Source organism: Macadamia integrifolia, chromosome 1 (assembly GCF_013358625.1).
Source record: "Macadamia integrifolia cultivar HAES 741 chromosome 1, SCU_Mint_v3, whole genome shotgun sequence".
NCBI lineage: Eukaryota > Viridiplantae > Streptophyta > Magnoliopsida > Proteales > Proteaceae > Macadamia > Macadamia integrifolia.
Genome location: NC_056557.1, coordinates 5036605 through 5054471, shown reverse-complemented (window position 1 = coordinate 5054471; position 17867 = coordinate 5036605). Strand labels below are relative to the sequence as shown.

Here is a 17867-nt window from a genome sequence, read left to right as displayed (position 1 = left end):
TTTTTGTTAGTTAAATATCACTTCAAGACATTGACTTTTTAATTGATGTGCTATTTATATTTAACATCTCATATTTTTATAAGTTAGGAATGTAAAAGGACATCAGTGATTAGATCCCTTTTGTTGAATGCGCTTTTTTGGAGTATGGATAGGTTCACGTACGATTCTGATCCACACAAATGGAATCCATAATTGGGGTGCATTCCATTTATGAATCAGATTCATTGTGGATTCCATTCATGTGGATAAGTATCGTTTGAAAACCTAATCCGAACGACTCTTTAGTGAGTGTAATTGTAAAAGATAATTTTGTAATTTGGTTATTATCTATACTTCCTTAGTAATTTTTTTGGACAATAAATGGCTTTCTTTTTTTGTGCATAGGGGGCTATATATATATATATATATATATTTTTAGTAGGAAGACTTTGATAGTTGGAATTTGGAAACATGAAAATCCTTGGGAATAGGTAAATACATTATCCTGGCCTCTCTCAACCCGTATAGTGAGGCCTACCAATCACAAAAAAATTTATTGAAATGGTTGATACTTACACAACATATAAGGAGATAAAATAAGGAATCAAATGGGAAAGGAGATCAAATAGGAAAATAAAATAATAAAGAATTATAAATAGCTCTATCGACGAAGCTATTGCATCCCGGCTTTATGGAGAAAGCCATGCCTCCTTCTCTTAAGAGAGATTATAGGAATCAAATAACCAAATTGTCATTCCATCTTCTACCTATTTCATAAGATTACAAATATTTACAAGCAGTTTTAACTTGCTATAACTTCTATTATCTACGTACATCACTAACAACTTCACATCACCTATAATTTGGATGACTACTAAATAAAATAATTTTTTAATTTGGTACTTGGGTTGATGTTTTTGTTCTTTTTCTGGTTGTTGGTATGAGGTCTCTTGATGACATTTTAGCCTTGTAATTTTCTTTTCTTTTCTTTCTGTAGTATTTTAATATATTTAATTATTCATCCAAAAAAAAAATTAAATAAAATATATAACTACTTGGCACCTTAAGCACAACCCAAACTGTCTCATGTATACACATAACAGTCTCTTCTCTAAATTTACATAATATTTATCACGTGGGGAACTCTTTATTGAAATTGATTATTTGGACAGGAAGTCGGACTTCAGATTATTAGTCACATGACAAAAAGGAAATTGCAGGGTCTGTCAAAGTTGAGTTGTCAAGCCATTTTTGTGATTATGTCTCCACGTGGAAAGAGCAGATTAGGCTAAAACTTTCCAAAGGATGCGTGATAATGCGGAGATAAAGCTAGCGCGCCAAAATTATGTTCTAAATGAGCTACCTTGTGAGAGCAGCAATTTCCTCCATCACCCAAATTTCTGTTATGTGGTAAATAAAGTGAAAATCTAAATTTGTGGGCAGGTTCCCTATTTGAATGTCAAGTTTGAGCTTAAAAAAAAAAAAAAAAAAAAAAAAGGTCAAATTTGAGTTTATTGGATATAACCACATGGCAGGATAAGGTTTTATATGTCCACTAAATTGTCAAAATTTGTGAAAATAACTAAAACAAATGAATAATTTAGAGTAAAAGGGAAAATACAAATACCAAATCATCTGTCAAAAGGGGAAAGGATACAGATCCATTTCACAATAATCAGCTAATAAACACAGAGGGAGGAAGAGAGAGATAGAAACACATACCAGCCTCCTCCCTAAATACAAATTCCTTGTCTTTTTTTTTATTTTAATAACATGTTTCTAGTGATTTTTAAATGGTTTTGATGCACATGGTGACAATTCATGAAGAGCATTGAACCATGATCAAAGGGAATCTAATCTCCTCACAACTCCCATGCTCCAACTTGGTGTAGGTTTTTTTTTTTTTTTTTTTGGGGGCTGGGGGGAGTGTTGAAGGGATATTGGAAGTTTGCTTTTATAATATTCATAAAAGAGTAGTCTTTCACTCCTTTTCTAAGGGAAATTAGAAAATTACAGAATACGTTTAGTCATTTTGGGAAACTAGAAAAAACCTCCCAACCCACCACTCCCCTTTTTTTCTTTTTTCTTTTTTATGTGTTGGTACTATAAAATTTTCCCTATATATAAATCCAAACCCCCTCTCTATGCAATAGACCCATTCCCACAAAGCCATAGTTTGTTCTCTATTTTCATTTCCACCATGACATATTCCATTATGTTGTTTAGCCTTCTGATAATAGCCTACTTTAGTGTAAGAAAAATGATGTTTTTGATTATCCATTCAATTCAATGTTATTATATTTCATGTTTATCTTTCTTATTTAGTTGTTTTTTTCTCCAAGATATTGCAGGGACTTCAAGCTGAAAATATTTTCTCACAGTACTGGGAAGAGCACATCGGTCTTCCACAACCTCCACATTGGTTAGTTGCAAAGGCTTCTCCATTAAGCCTCCATCAAGTGGCAGTATATATGAAATTTATGGAGGAAAATGAATTGACTTCCCACCTTCATTCATTTTGTAAGCAGGCTAATATTGCTTGTTCTACAAATGTACTGGTGAAGAAGAAAACAAATGACACAACCTTACCACCAATAGCCCAGTGGAACGGTGTCAAAGAGAAATATGATGAGCTTCCAAATGAAACACCTCTATCGGTTGCCAACCAAGGGGGGTTGCCTTATTTCCGGGAGTCAATGGTGAAAGAAGGAAAATTCATGCCTATCCCTGATCTAAGGGATCCGATGTCATATAAATCATTCTTGCCGCGATCTCTAATGTCAAATATCCCATTTTCCTACGCTCGGATCAAGGAATTGAAGAAGATTTTTGGTGTGGTGGATGACTTGGACATGGATGAGTATATTCAAAACACCCTCAAGATATGTGAGAGACGCCCCATTCGAGGCGAGCAATGCACTTGTGCAACTTCTGCAGAAGATCTCATTGACTTTGTTGTCGAGAATTTAGGGCACCATGTACACATATGGAGTACTGAGAGCGTCGAAGGATCTTATGAGAATGTCACAATTGGATTTGTGAAACTAATCCATGGAAATCTCTCTGAATCACCAGTTTTATGTCATAGTATGCCATTCTTATTTCAAGTCTATTATTGTCATGTTTTCCATAAAGTTAAAGTCTATACAGTTGATATACTTGTCCGGAAGAAAATGAATCATGTGATCATGGCATGCCACTATGACACATCAACTTGGAATCCAAATAATATTGCTTTTAAGCAGTTGGGTTTTGGACCAGGCATAATTGAAGTCTGTCATTGGATAAATGAGAATGCAATGATCTGGACAAAGGCTCTAGGTTGAGCAGCATTTAAAGTTTTGTTTATCCTCTAATTCTCTTGTTTGTATTACATGTTACTACTTAATTATGCTAATTGAAGGATAAATAATGACCTATTTTAGCTTGCATGTCATGTCTTTCAAGTTTCAATACAGTTTTGTACAGGTTTTTTGGGTTCTATTAGGCCCCTTCGGTTAAGATGGAAGTGAAGTGAAAGTTAAATTAAAACTAAACAAAATAAAAATTTTAATCATTGTTAAGAATAATTGTATAACTTACTCAACATGTTAGATATTGAACTTAAATTTTATTTCATTTTCAATCAAAATATCATTGAGAATTACGCAGTGATATGGTAAAATTGGTTTCCATATTTAATAGACTTTTTTTTTCTAAGAAACTTAATATTTAATATGCTTTTGAGTTGGCATACAAGTGTTATTTATTCACATCTAACCAAACAGAGTCTTTAATGAAGTTATATTTTCATTAAGAAAGAACGCTTTGAGTCATCAAAGGATGATGTTGAAAGGCTTCTGGTAAGATGATAGGATGCATTGGCAAGTTAGCGTTCTATTGCATACCACATTTGGATGGAAAAAAAACTTGCCGCATCTTTTGAAATAAGATTAATACCATTCTAAACATTATCAGAAGCATTCGGTCGGATGTGGAGGAATGTTGTCGAGGGCTATCATTCCTAAGGGGGCAATACCCCCCTAGGAATCAATAACGTGTAGAGAAATCGGACGTTCAATCCAATTGGTCTTCTAGATAGTTCGCTACCATCCGGGTTTGTTGGGGCTTGCCCTCTCTTGGGGCCCGCCAGCCTTCTTGTTATTAGTTATTGGCCTCCTTTAGCTCCCATATACATCTTGAGTTTTAGCTAGGGCCCCTTTCGCTCGTAAGGTCCGTCTTTGAGTGTCTTAGGGGGGCCCTTCCTTTTGGTCTGACACGGAAAAGGAATTGAGAGACTACATGAAAATAGAGTTATTAGCAGTATGGTTATACAAGGGTACTCTATCTAAAGAGTAGGCAGATGCTGGCTTGTTGCATATCATACATTTACTAGTTTGGGAAAAAGCAAAAGTTGGGTATGAGAAATGTTTTGGGAATTTTGTGTAGGCTGGGAAATTCCTATGGTTAGATACCAAAAGAATGGCCTAATTTGGTATCTGTGTGGGCCGATCTGACCCATTGGGCGGGCCAACTTTTCTCACAGTAACTCATTGTGAAAACGAAATTCTCATATATAACATACCTAAACAAGGCAAGCTAGTGTATAATTTTTTAAGACAAATGAAATTAACAAAGCCTATTTGAGGTCTGATACAGCCCAAGAAACTAAGGTGTTGTGGCTAGGGGTGCCAAGGCGCCATATTGGTCGGAATTTTTAAAACCCTAGTCCAATCAGACTGGAATATCCCAACCTAGACCCAACTGCCCCTAATTGACCTTAATTGGGCCAGCTTGAGCCTGATTAATTTGGAAAAATGATGAATTATAAAAAGGAAGTAAATAAGGCTCTCTTTGGTATGATTTCTATTTGTATTTATTGACTATTTTTTAGAAATTATTTGTGACAATAAATTATGGACCACAAATAGTATTCGTTTGGTTACTATTTATAAAATAGATTATATAATGAGAAAATAGGTTTCAGGTTTCAGCTTCAGCTTAGAGCTTTCATCAAGAGATGATAGGATTTGAGTTTTTTTGTTAGAAAAGTATAAAATATACTGAAGTCACCTATTTACCTTTGATTTTGAGTAGTTTAGCACACGTGCTCATTTAAGGTAATGCAAAAATCAACATAAATTATTTGTTGCCACAAATCGCAAATAGCTTGAGAGTAATTTGTGATTTGTGATCTATTCTAATTTATTATAAATAGAAATAAGTGCTATAAATTATACCAAATACTTGGAAAAATAAAAATAAGTAAAATAAATACAAATAGAAATCAAACCAAAGAGAGCCTAAGTTAATGTCATAATTTTTTTTTTTTTTTTTTTTTTTGATAAAGAGTTAATGTCATAAATCACAATGAGGATGGACAATGTTTAGTGGTGAATTAAAATTATGTGGATTAAATAAATACAGGTGTGATTGTGAGTGGTGAAAGGCTCTCAAAGCAGATGTGCCTATTATTAGGGTTTGAATGGGCTTTGTCCGGCCAGACCTTTGATCAATATATGTCCTCGAAGGCTTGGTAAAATCATTGTCCCGTAATTTTCCTAACCGTAAACCCATACTCAGGCTGGACTGGGGCCCATCTCTAGTGCAAAACCTAATGGCCTACCAGAATCACAAGATGACTCTGAGTTGAACATTTGTAACTCTAGCCCATAATTTCTAAACTAAAGTACCCAGGTGGCTCTTGCTACTAGGGTCTGGGAAGGAGCAATGTAGGATAGGATTTCTCTCCATAGAGCCCATGGACTATAGAGCAATCTCACAGCTGGGGTGACTTCGAGACGTGTGCCCAGGTCCTCCCAGTCGTGAGATCACTCTATGGTCCATGGGCTCTATGGAGAGGATCCGGATCCGGCAATGTACACAGCTTTCCCTCTGCTTTGTAAAGAGGCTATTTCCTTATTTGAACCCACAACCATCAGGTTGCAATTGAACAAACTTATGATTGCAATAAAGCCCATCCTCTAATTTTGAAACTCAAGTATGAGAAAAATTGGTGCAATATATGTTCCTTTGTACTATTTTAAAAGTTATACTCATATGGCATTGTGGTTGACCCCTAAACTGCAAGCTAATGGGATTTCTTTGCCAAAATATGGAGCTGATTGTATTTACTCAACATGGGCTTTGAGTAGGATTTAGCCCATTTATATTATGGTCCTGGCCCACTTAAAAAAATCTAGGAAAAGAGTTGTGCACTTTGGAATATTATAAGAAGTAATAAATTTCCTCAGACCATCCAAATGAGCTAAATGGAAGGTGTGGATGATCTGACCCAAGGTTTAGGACTTAGTTGGATTGAGACACTTGATGATGATCTGAGTAAATGGCAAAGGAATCTAGACAATCTGTCTACAAGAATTTATTAATTTGTACTTTTGTGGACATTAAAGAACTTGCATTTAACTATGTATAAAATTATTCCAAAAGCATCATCTTATTCTCATGAAGTTGTTCAGGTCATTTCTGTATTACATTATCTTCCCCCAACTTACCATATAAAATTCAAAGGATTGGTACTTGGAATGAAACTATATTCTTAGAAAGCCTACATGAAGCATACACCACGAGTAAGTAGAAAATTAGCCTAACCCATCATCTCCAATCCATTTGTACACATGAGCCTCTTCTCTTATTTGCTTTAGAAAGGCAATGTACAACTGTTTTCTACATCTTTGAGATCTTCTTGCCCATGTTTATTGGAAATGATCATGAAACATGTGTTAGGAGGAAGATTATAATTAACTTAGAACATTATTTTAATTTAAATTAAGATTAAAACTGGCCCATTGGTTGGTTAAAGATTAGTTAATTTGGGGTTTGGTTTAAATCAGTAAGTACTTAATGTTTTCAGATTAGAAGATAAGGCATGCCGGGGATTAAAATAAAATGGGCATGACAGATTAGGGTTTGTTTGAATATTTTCCGAGTTCATGGAATGGAACAACACAATCTCCTTCACCAGGGAATCCCTCTCCTTTTAATGCCTTGTGCTTAGTTTTCCTTAACCCTATTTTCTATTAGAAGAGACCAAACATGAGGGTGACGATCTTCTTTGGGTATAGGGAATGATAAACTTTAATGTTGCTGTGGCAGACAAATTATATATTATGGATATATAATTATATATGACTAGTTTCCTTGTTTAGAACTATTAATTAGAATCCCTTGAGGTATGAGCCAAGAGTAAGGGAGTTGAGATTTAGCCAAATTAAGTTCAGTATTCCATGAGTCTTAGGGGCAAGATCCTTCGATTGATTGAGGAGATTGAGGGTTTAGGCTACTTCAAAACTGAAATACACAGCCAATATAAGCCATGTTATTGATGTCTCAACCAAAAAAAATGGGGGAAATGTTCCAATTATGGAAAGCACTTTAGAAGTGGTTGTAAAAACGAAAACCTAAATGATGTAGGAAGGAATAAAAATCTCAAACAAACAATTATACAAGTAAGGATTTAATAGGTCGATAAGATTTTCTACGTCTACGTTGAGATAAGATCTGCTTCACTAACAATCGAGAATAAGACTACAATCACTCATCCTCATTCCTCTTGTGCATTATGGAGAAAATCATTTCACTACAAATATATAGTGAAACTCTACATGAGCATATATTATCGAAATACCGATATAGCCCTAAAAAAGATTTCCCTCAAGGCCTCAGGCTTTTGGGCCCTACGACCTCTTAATGTCCTTTCAGAATCAGCCCACAAATGCAAGAGACAGAATAAATAGCGTTTGATCAAGTGATCTTGTCATCAATAAATAGCCATTATATGTCAAGCAATCCAATTGTAAGCCACAATTGGACACGGAAGAACATGCACTACTGAATTGTAAAGCCCTAAATTACTGTAATTAAGCATGTATAATTCTATTACAACCAATGTATCTGAAATTTGGTTCACCATTTCATGTCATGAGTCTTGCGATGACTTCTAAATGACCCTTTATTTGAGAGATTGGATTGGATTTAGGCTAATTTAGTTCTGAATACACAACCAAGAGAGCCCATGTTAGTTAGAGATCATATCTCAGGACAAAAAAGAGGTGGTACCAATATGAAGAAAAAAAATTAAAACTGGTTTCAAGCCATTCAATTGCAAGCATTAATGTGTTACAGATGGGGATTATTTCAATTGTGAATAAGCACTAATTTGTTGCAGATGGAACTTACCTATTGGATATAGAAGAATATGAACTACTCCAATTTTTAAAATAAGACTGACATCATTATAACAGCTAATATTAATTTATGTAGAAACATTAATAACTGATCAAATTCTACACCATTATTATCTCATTGTCTTGGTTTAATCTTGTTGCAAATGATGAGGCAAAAGGAGTTGGAAACCCACTCTAAATTCAGAAATGGCTGAGGGGACCTCATGAAATGGAAGTAGTAATAAAGGGTAAATCAAGACTTGATTAGTTATCTACAGTGAAGCATGACATAAGATGTAGTATGAATCCCACATGCTTAAGGGTTTGGAAGTTTAGAAGGAAAGGAGGGAGAGAAGAGTCTTCAATCCTAAATGGGTCCAGGTTCCTGTGAAGAGGAATCTAAGACGTGGGTATGCGAAAGATCCGGCGACTCTTTAGGTTCTTTGCTTTTTTATCTCCTCTTCTTCTTCAAATCCATTCACCTCTGCCAGCTAACAATCCCCAAAAGCCATATCTCTCTCTCTCTGTCTCTCCTGTTCCCATAATCCAAGCAATGGATTTTTTAACTCTTTAACTATTGATGACCACCACCCTATCTATTTAAGGGGTAGAATTTCATACTAAAGCCCACTATAAGAAAGAAGTTTGTTTCTAGCCCATCAACTCTTAAGCTCTATATCTCCAGTTCTATCTGTTACTCTTTCCATGGCTTGTTCCTTCTATGGAAACCTATATGGAGCTGCTGGAAGCCAAGTTCCCGATCCTTCATCTCAAGGTTTGTTTGGCTTTGAGAATCATCACCAAACTTTGCTTGATGAAGGAGAGAGCTCAGACAATACAAGTGGAAGTGATTCTGTTAAGAATTTCAGGTTCAGCCGTCTTCCTTCTCTTTCTGGTCCAACCAACTCAAAAGGCACTCCTCTACCAGAAGAAGCTCAATCTGTTATCAACTTCAAGACTGGTTATGATAATTGGGAGAGACCAAGTGAGTCTTTGCTTAGCTTCGAACAAGGGGACCGGATTTTTCATCAACAAGAGGAGTCCTCTATTTGGGGAGATGCCATGGACAAGAATAACATGTGGAATCAACTTAATACAAAGTGTAGCATTGAATCTCGCCTGTCCGACGATTCTAGTTGTTTCGAGATGGCAAGTGTTTATAGCTTGATGAACACTACTGCAAATAATATCGAGCTTGATGAAGATCAAGTCGGGTGGTTATACTCGGGAGCTGTTGATGCAGCTGAAAGTGTTCAGCAGTCTAGAGTGCCTGATACATGCTCCAACAAACGTCCTTTCATGGTATTCTTTTTTCTTTTTCTATCTCGAAAAAGTACATCTCTCTTAATAAGAGGATGTCCAAGTACCTTTTAAGTTTCCATATCGGGCTACTCAAATCTGATGTAAGATTATTACTTCCACCTTATTCTAATAAGAATGTTGTGGCAGGGTGATGAAATGCAAGCTCTCAAGAGGCACTGCACTGGTTTAGCTAAGAAGTCCAAACCCAAGTCAGCCCCAGCCAAGGACCCTCAGAGTATAGCAGCCAAGGTTAGCTTCCTTGACTCAATCAATATAAACCCTATTACATGTCATATTTGAGAATTAAAAATAGAAAATGATAAATGCTCTATTGGGTTTTAGAATCGAAGAGAAAGAATCAGTGAGCGGTTGAAGATATTGCAGGATCTAGTACCCAATGGAGCTAAGGTTTGATTGAGTCCTAATTCTTTTACCAAATTCAGTTTTCTTTATCTTTCTTTCTTTTTATCTATTTATTTCTAGTTAGGTCTCTTATTCTTGTTACTGTAGGTTGATTTAGTTACCATGCTAGAGAAGGCCATCAGCTATGTCAAGTTTCTTCAGTTACAAGTGAAGGTGATTACTCACTCAATTATTTCCAAAGATCTTATTAAACCTTCAATTAGTTTATAAGGATAGCCAACCTAATAAGAATTATCTTTGGTTCAGGTGTTGGCAACCGATGAATTCTGGCCAGCTCAAGGTGGAAAAGCTCCTGAGATTTCTCAAGTAAAAGAAGCCATTGATGCAATTCTCTCATCACATAGAGACAATAATTCAATCTCAAGCTCAAAATAAGAGAGACCCATCTAAGAAGAAGTCAGACAAGAATTTAAAAAACAAGAGCAATAATATGAAGAGAGAGAGGGAGAGGGAGAGGGAAGAAGAAGAAGAAAATTCTGTATTGTTGTGTTCTTTATTTTCTTTTTCTTCTTTCTCTGAAGTTCTGTAACTGTGTAATGGTGTTCCTCAAACTTCTATGACATGTAAGGACAAACTGAGGCTGCAACCTCGTCCTGAGTTTAGCTTAAAGGAGGATCTATGAATGATCACCTTTTGTTGTATTAGAAAGATTAAGACAAAAGGTTGATTTCTCACATCCAGTTTAGCTCCATATTTTTAGATTCTCTGACATTCTCTTTTGGGTCCCTATCTAATTGCTTGTGATTAATAATAAACATACACATAAGAGTTATTTTATTAACAATAATCCAAAATTTAAGGAGGAAGATTACGTCATTAGCAAGTGGTCCAGGAATATGTTTTCCTACTCTGGCTATTGGAATCTAAATATAGTTTCAAATTTGGTATTTTAAGCAAATAATCATAAACTTGGGAGTTCCCTTCATTAAATACTACAGCTTCCTTGATTTTCCACCTTCTTCTTAGGAGTTTTTGGAGAGAGATAACATGAAAAACATCACAAGATGGGAGATTAAACATGGACCATAGGTGTTTGTTTATTTCCTGTATGTTTTCACAATTTTCTAGGCGAAGGGGGTCCCCCTCCCTTGGAAGGTTTGTGGGGAAGAAGGGAGGGGGGGAGCGGGACAAGATTTAAATCTTACCAATCACACATTGATAGAATCATCTAAAAATCTTTTCAGAATTATGTTATATTTGTATTTATAACTAGAGGTACAGGTGCCAATTGGGATAGTTCTGGGTAATCCATCGGTTTTAATAATTTGGGGTCTCAATAGCTCAATCTTAGAATTGTCTTATTTATGAAACGATTCCAAAACTAGGATCTAAACTCGTCTAATAATGGGATACTTGGTTCCGATTTCTTAAAGGTTCTAGGCATTCAAACACTCAAATAAGTCCAAACTTTCTATTTAAGTTTATCAATAACTTCCCTACCATACAAATAGTTGAATATATATATATATATATATATATTTAAACATCATCCCTATTTTTTTTTTTTTTTTTTGGGTAATTACAACATAAGCATTATAATTTATAAAAACAAAAAACAAAAAACCTTATAAGTATTAATTAGGATTAAATATGCATCTTAAACAAGTCTTATTGGTTCTTTATTGGTTTTTTGGTTAAAAAACATTGATAATCCCATCCTAGAACCATTACTTCCCATTTCAGTCAAATTAGGATCATATTTACAATTCTAAGCTAGGTTGTTCTAGAAAAAGGAAATTTGAAGTTAGAGATCTTCCTTGTTTTCTCTTACGGCTCCATGCTACGCTAAAGTGCTTGCTTGAATTACTTTTATGTACTAACATCTAGTTAAGAGTGTCAATTTGGGACCATAATTGCGAACCATCTTGGAACCAAGCTGTACCATTACTAAATGGGGTAGTTCTGAGAGTTGATTTTGGGACTGAATTACTTAGTCTCTTGCGAAGAGCAGAAATCTAAAAATGAGGTAGAAATATCCAAAAAGAAAAAAAAAAACACAAAATATATTTCGAAATAATGGTATGAACAAAATCTTCAAACCATCTCAACCCTATCAAAGAAAATCCTAATGTGGTACTAGAAAGTGTTCATGCCCCACATCCTAAGCCTAGTTCTACTAAGGCGAATGGAATTTCAGCTGCAGAAAGAGGAGGGGGGATGATTCAATAAATAGCCATCATGTATGACATTGGTGTAGGTTATATAGAACGAAAACCTAAAACTATATGAAAAAAGTATGGGATCATACAATGCAATGATTTACATGGTTCAACAACATTTCCTACATCCATAGTGAGGTTAGATCAATTTCACTATCAATGGAGAATAGGGTTACAGTCACTCGTCTTCAAGCCTCCCTCAAATTACTCAAGAGTTGTTGCCCCCAAAACCCCACCAATTCGTCAAGCCCCTATGACCTTTTAACGACCATTCTAAATCAGCCCACAAACACAAACAATCAAACTAGTGTTTCCAAGTCAATTCCAACACAGTAGATTATGACATTACTTGCACCAGAATTAGGTTTGACCCAATGGTTGCCGGTTTGACCCGATCCAGTTACAGATTTAAATTGTTTCTTTTGTCTGGATACTAAAAAAATCCGTACTGTTGTATGTTGATTTTGTACACATCGATAGTATCATTAGAGATCGAATAATTGAAACATTATATATCAAAAAAATAAAAAAATTAAGACATTGGTGAAGTCTACTCAGCCAGAGAAAGCTCTTAGAACCTTCCTTATTCTTAAAATAACCTAAAGCCAATAAACAAAGCAACAACACTCTATGTCTCTCTGGTTCATGCGTGTGTTGTGTTGTGTTGTGTTTTAATGGTGTCTGTGGGGGAGGAACTCAACCAGAAGAGACCAATAGTTGGATCACTAGGCTCGTGTCTGACTTTAATTAAGGGATCACATGGTGAACCACATGCCCAATCCCTTATAGAACGGACCACATTCCCAAAAACAAGTAAAACCCTTAAAAACCAAAACTGAAATGAACCCCACCACCAAATGCCATAAATATTTATTTTTCTTATATGATTCATGTTTGTGATTGACTTGCCAACCTCTTCTTTGTATCCAAGGGTTCAGATTGAAGGAAGCTGTTATTCCTGACTTCCTAGTTCCTTAGAGATGATGCCAGTGCAGCTCTTTGAGATATCCAGCTTTGAATCCTTTCAATAGTTGTAGGTGAAGATAATTAAATAATGTTTGGGTTGTTTAATGAATTTGTTTATTTCGACTAGCTTCATTCTATTCACTCCTTGATTTCAGTTATCTTCATTTATTTGGGAATTCCAAGTAGAGGCAAAAGCAATAATGAGATGACTTATGTGTCTTAAGAACTACCAATCACTCTAATTCTTATGTCTCCTAACTGGGATAAGCCACATTATTTTATGGGCAATCATTGGAACCTTGGTCAATTTTGATCCATTTTTTAATAACTAAGATGCTTGAGATGTACTTGGGCTCTCAGAACATTGAACTGCAACTACTATTTAAGCCATTCCTTTCTTCTTCTCTTTCATTTTCTCTTTAAAATTCTAACTTTTAGGGTTGGAGACTTTGTGCCTGACAGATATGGAGGCAACTTAAATTGATTAGATGATATAATTTGCATGCCTAAATTTTTTTTCTCAATAAGCAATTTTAGCATTTATATAATGGGAGAGGGATCTATACACTATACACTAGAGATGTGTAATGAGCATTTTGATCATTGGATATCCCTCTCTGCATCTCAATCGTTCAACCCATCTTATTGATCATTGGAAGCCCCTATGATATGGTACAATCTGACCAAATGAATCAAACTGACTTGGAGGAGTACTATTATTTATTTTATTGTTTTGTTGTCCACGTAAGAGGAAAGAGTGATTTTGAGCATTTTTCTTTCAAGGGTTTATGGGAGAATTCTTTTTCCGACTCTTAGTGTTCTTAAGAGACATTCAATATATTTTTTTTTTTTTCATCACATAGTGAATCATCTTCAACTTCGCCCATGGATGTAGCACATCATATTAGTGTATGAATGAAGTTAAATTTTTGTGTCATACTAGCTTAAATCTATTTATTTCTTCGTATTTCTTACTATTTACATTAAGAGATTATTTCATTAGTAGCAGTAGGGGATGGGCTATTGTGGGTGATGCAGCAACAATGGCAAGGCAGAGATCCGAAATGCTCATCTAGAAATCAATAATTGCTAGTGTGTTAGATTCTATTACACACCGCTAACTTGTTTATTATCTTCCCATATATTATTTAGGGTTCGACTTTTTAGGGGCAGAAGTGTTATTACACATCCCCTTCTCTTCCCATCAACAGTTGAAGGAACAATCACATACTTATACGGCTATGCATAAAACCTTTTACCTATTATTTACAAACCCTTGTGCAAAACCTGATTAGTGAAAAGATTGATTTATTAGTGGTTAAAGGAATCTCATTCATATAGCTTGCCAGATGCTACTGGTGGGTTAGGTGCTTCATCATGATAATACAATTGATCAATTTAGTTATTAACTTAATATTAATTTTACTTGTGATTAGATGGAGTTGGACCACTGTTAATCATTATTTAAGACTGAAGACTTGCTTCATCAACCAATTAGGCTGTAATTAGAATTTAAAGAATAATTTAATAAGGAATTAAGTCCCTGGGAAAGCCTGGATTTGCACATGATAAGTACTGAGGGGAGGGTGGGGGGACTGATCGTTCTCCACGTAGCTAGTTTAGTATTTTAGGCCCATCTGAAGTCATGTGAGTTTCAGGGAATGGCAGCTTGGAGTTGAGGTTGGTTAGGTTTGAGAAGTTGAGATTTGCACGTGCAACACACACATGCACACAGATACCTAACAGAAGGATTGGTTAAGCTGACTACATATGATCACGGGGTGGGCCCTCTCACATTCCATAAGACGTGGGAACCAGACTGTAGGAAGGTACTTCTATTTAATAACATTCGACTCATGAACTACGTAGCATATATAACCTCATATCAACTACTCCCAAATTTTAAACCATTTTTAAACCATAGAAAAAGGAAATACCCTCTCTCTCTCTCTCTCTCTCTCTCTCTCTCTCTCTCTCTCTCTCTCTCAAATTCTACTCATATATTCTTTCTTCAAAAAATATCCTTGGAAGATTCTCACCCCTACCCTCTTTTTTTTTTTTTTTTTTTTTTTTTTAGCATAATATTTCTTCTATTTTTAATATTAGCCTATATATGATATTAAAATATATATATATATATATATATTGATTTTTTGTTTAGGGGACGGTTCTACACAGTGGACACCTTTGTTGTACAATTTCAAGCCTTGAATGGAGTATTTCAAGGAAACAATAAGAAAGAGAGTATATAAGACATTTTCCAAGGGATTGCTTTAGCAATCTAAGTCTTAAAAGGCATACCCGCATGCAGTTTTAAATTTCAATTGACAGTACCCTTATTTTTTTTAGCATACATTTCATAGAGTTACTAGATTTCATGTAGGAAACTGTTTCCATAGAAATTGTTTGATGGAATGTAACCATTAATTGGGAAGATTATTTAGAGTGCAATTTTGGTGGAAAGTACACTTGTACTTTGGCCCTCTAAAGAGACCAAATTGCTCTTATTGGCTATGTATTTGAGCTAATTTTTAATGTCAACAACCAATATGAAAAGCCTTATAAATTGATTTTTTTTGGATTGCAAGTCTCAATACCCTTGTACGTATATCCTTTGCATGAGCCAGTTTTGTATAAGGGGACCACATCATACACTCTTTACTTGTTAAAAATGTATTTGAGATGATTTTTAATAACAACTTATATGAAGCCTAAAAATTAAATTTCTTAGATTCCAAGAGTTAGATAACTCTTGTACTTATATAATTGTATATGATTTATAGGAGCCAATATTGTATAATGGGACCATATTGTACACTCTTTTCTCGTTATAATCAAACAAAATAAAAGTTGAATGAAGTTTAAATAGGATTATTATTTCTTTGTGAAAATTAATAATTCTTTTAAAATATTAATATTTGTCTTCCTTAATGTGAACTATAAAAATATTTCCTAATAATGTTAATAATAGTCTAAAAAAGGCATAGCTGGTGTATAATGTTTTAGCCACTGCGGGGTCTGAGGTGAGTATTATTAATAAAGATAATATATTTTATTTATAAATAATTGAAAGAGATAATGTATGTATTGAAAAATAATAAGGGCAGGCCCAGGGTCCTAACCTAAAGTTATATAAGAAAAATAAAAAATACTACGCAAGGAATTATTGAATATGCCTACTTGCTAAGTTTGCACACTTTGTTTTCATACCATTGGACCCAAACTCTTCATCACCAAAACATTATAAATTCAACAACCGGTCATTTTCCTAATATAGATCAAATACGCCCATAATAATGTAGTAAATATTTAATTAAAGAATTGATTACTTAGCATTCATATACTTTTAAAATACTATAAAAATTCTAACACAAGTTCTCTCAGCTTATTGCACAAACTTCTCCTCAAGCATGGCATAATAATTTATCTCAAGCATGGCATAATAATTTATCTTAGTATATGGTATGGATCTAAAGCCAGTAATAACATCGTTAAGGTAATAAAACCATCTTGTGGTTTTTTCTGTTAAAATAAATTTATCTTGTTGAAAACCAGAAAAGATTTTTTTTTGGGTGTGGGGGAAGAACTGCCTTTTAACCTTATGGAAGCAAATTGAAGAAAACAAATCTTGTTAATTAACTTAGATTCTTGAATCTAATTGTCCTGTGATAAACTTGAATTGATGTTGCCCCTTGATATGACATAGTAAGAAGCTTCTCCACATATGAAAAAAAAAAAAAAAAAAGGCCCCTAAGTAGATTTCGACTCATGCACTTTCAATTTTGAAGTGTTGATCTTTACAGTTGAGCAACTCCGGATCCCTTGGTTTTTTTTAACAATATTTCTTTGAAAAAATGATTCCGAAACTATTTTCAATATTATTCCCCTATCTATTGGTCAATGTGCAAACGCAAACGGGGTGTGTGACGATTGAAGGAATTGTATCTAGGGGTAAAGTGAGAACATTGGATTTTGACATTTCTTTGTTGGTGTTTTGTGAAAGTCATCTTGTGCGATCTCTATTACTGGCCATGTGGCAAAGTAGGTGGGACCCAAATTTTGTGGGTAGATAGGGTCTATGCCCTTTAATTACATGTCCAGTTTGCATTGAAGAGTTGGTCATGTGACAAAATAAAGCTTTAAAAATTCATAAATAAATTTAAATAAAATATATATTTATTTTTTTGTAGATTGGCCCAAAGAGATTTGAACTCTTGACTCTTAATTGTGTAGTAATAAATTATATTTGTTTTCATTTGGGCTATGTTTGCTTGCAAGAAAAATCTAAAGGGAAAGGAAATGAAATTTTCAAATTTAAAAAATAAATTTATTAATATTTTCTTAGTTAAAAGGGTTAATATATAAAAACAAATTATAAGAGAATTACAAGCTGGGGCAAAAAGAACCCCAAAACTCAAAACGAAGAGAAAAGAAGTTCCCTCCCCACCTTTGGCATTGCATTAGCAAGAAAGGGAACCAGACTCCTCAACTCCACATCATTAGGAGAAACGAAATATAGAGAGACTCAGGGCATCTACTTGAAGGTCTTCCTCTATAGAGCAAGGAAGGTTAGGGTTAGAAAAGGAGATACCATTCCTAGCAGCCATCTTTGCCAGGTAATCCACAATGGGGTTAGCTTCTCTGTAACAATGAGTTATTTTCCACCGAATTGCTAAGAGATAAGGACATAAAAATTGTCAATCATGTAGAACAAACCATAGAATTGATACCCTAATAATTGCGAGAATCACAGCCATAGAATCGGATTCAATCCACAAGCATTGAATGCCCAGATCTTTAGCCACTATGAAACCTGGGTCAGACCCTTGAACTCAGCTTCATAATTTGTTCTGACCCCTGAAAGATCTCATAG

At 34.7% G+C, this 17867-nt stretch overlaps 2 protein-coding genes across 2 annotated transcripts; both read left to right on the top strand.

The window, feature by feature from the left end:
- The first annotated feature begins 2106 nt into the window (after positions 1-2106).
- On the top strand, positions 2107-3415 carry LOC122072624 (polygalacturonase non-catalytic subunit AroGP2-like). Its single transcript, XM_042637025.1, has 2 exons — positions 2107-2230; positions 2331-3415. Exons 1-2 carry the CDS (start codon positions 2180-2182, stop codon positions 3303-3305), a joined length of 1026 nt encoding a protein of 341 aa, XP_042492959.1. The 5' UTR covers positions 2107-2179; the 3' UTR covers positions 3306-3415.
- Positions 3416-8849: 5434 nt separating this feature from the next.
- LOC122079773 (putative transcription factor bHLH086) lies at positions 8850-10244 on the top strand. Its single transcript, XM_042646487.1, has 5 exons — positions 8850-9446; positions 9594-9695; positions 9789-9854; positions 9957-10022; positions 10116-10244. The coding sequence occupies exons 1-5, from the start codon at positions 8850-8852 to the stop codon at positions 10242-10244; spliced, it is 960 nt and encodes a 319-aa protein (XP_042502421.1).
- The last annotated feature ends 7623 nt before the right edge of the window (positions 10245-17867 follow it).

Coding starts and splice junctions, on each gene's coding strand:
- LOC122072624 (XM_042637025.1), top strand. CDS start 2,180: ATGACATATTCCATTATGTTGTTTAGCCTTCTGATAATAGCCTACTTT. Junction 2,231..2,330: donor TGATAATAGCCTACTTTAGT/GTAAGAAAAATG, acceptor AAGATATTGCAG/GGACTTCAAGCTGAAAATAT.
- LOC122079773 (XM_042646487.1), top strand. CDS start 8,850: ATGGCTTGTTCCTTCTATGGAAACCTATATGGAGCTGCTGGAAGCCAA. Junction 9,447..9,593: donor CCAACAAACGTCCTTTCATG/GTATTCTTTTTT, acceptor ATGTTGTGGCAG/GGTGATGAAATGCAAGCTCT. Junction 9,696..9,788: donor CTCAGAGTATAGCAGCCAAG/GTTAGCTTCCTT, acceptor ATTGGGTTTTAG/AATCGAAGAGAAAGAATCAG.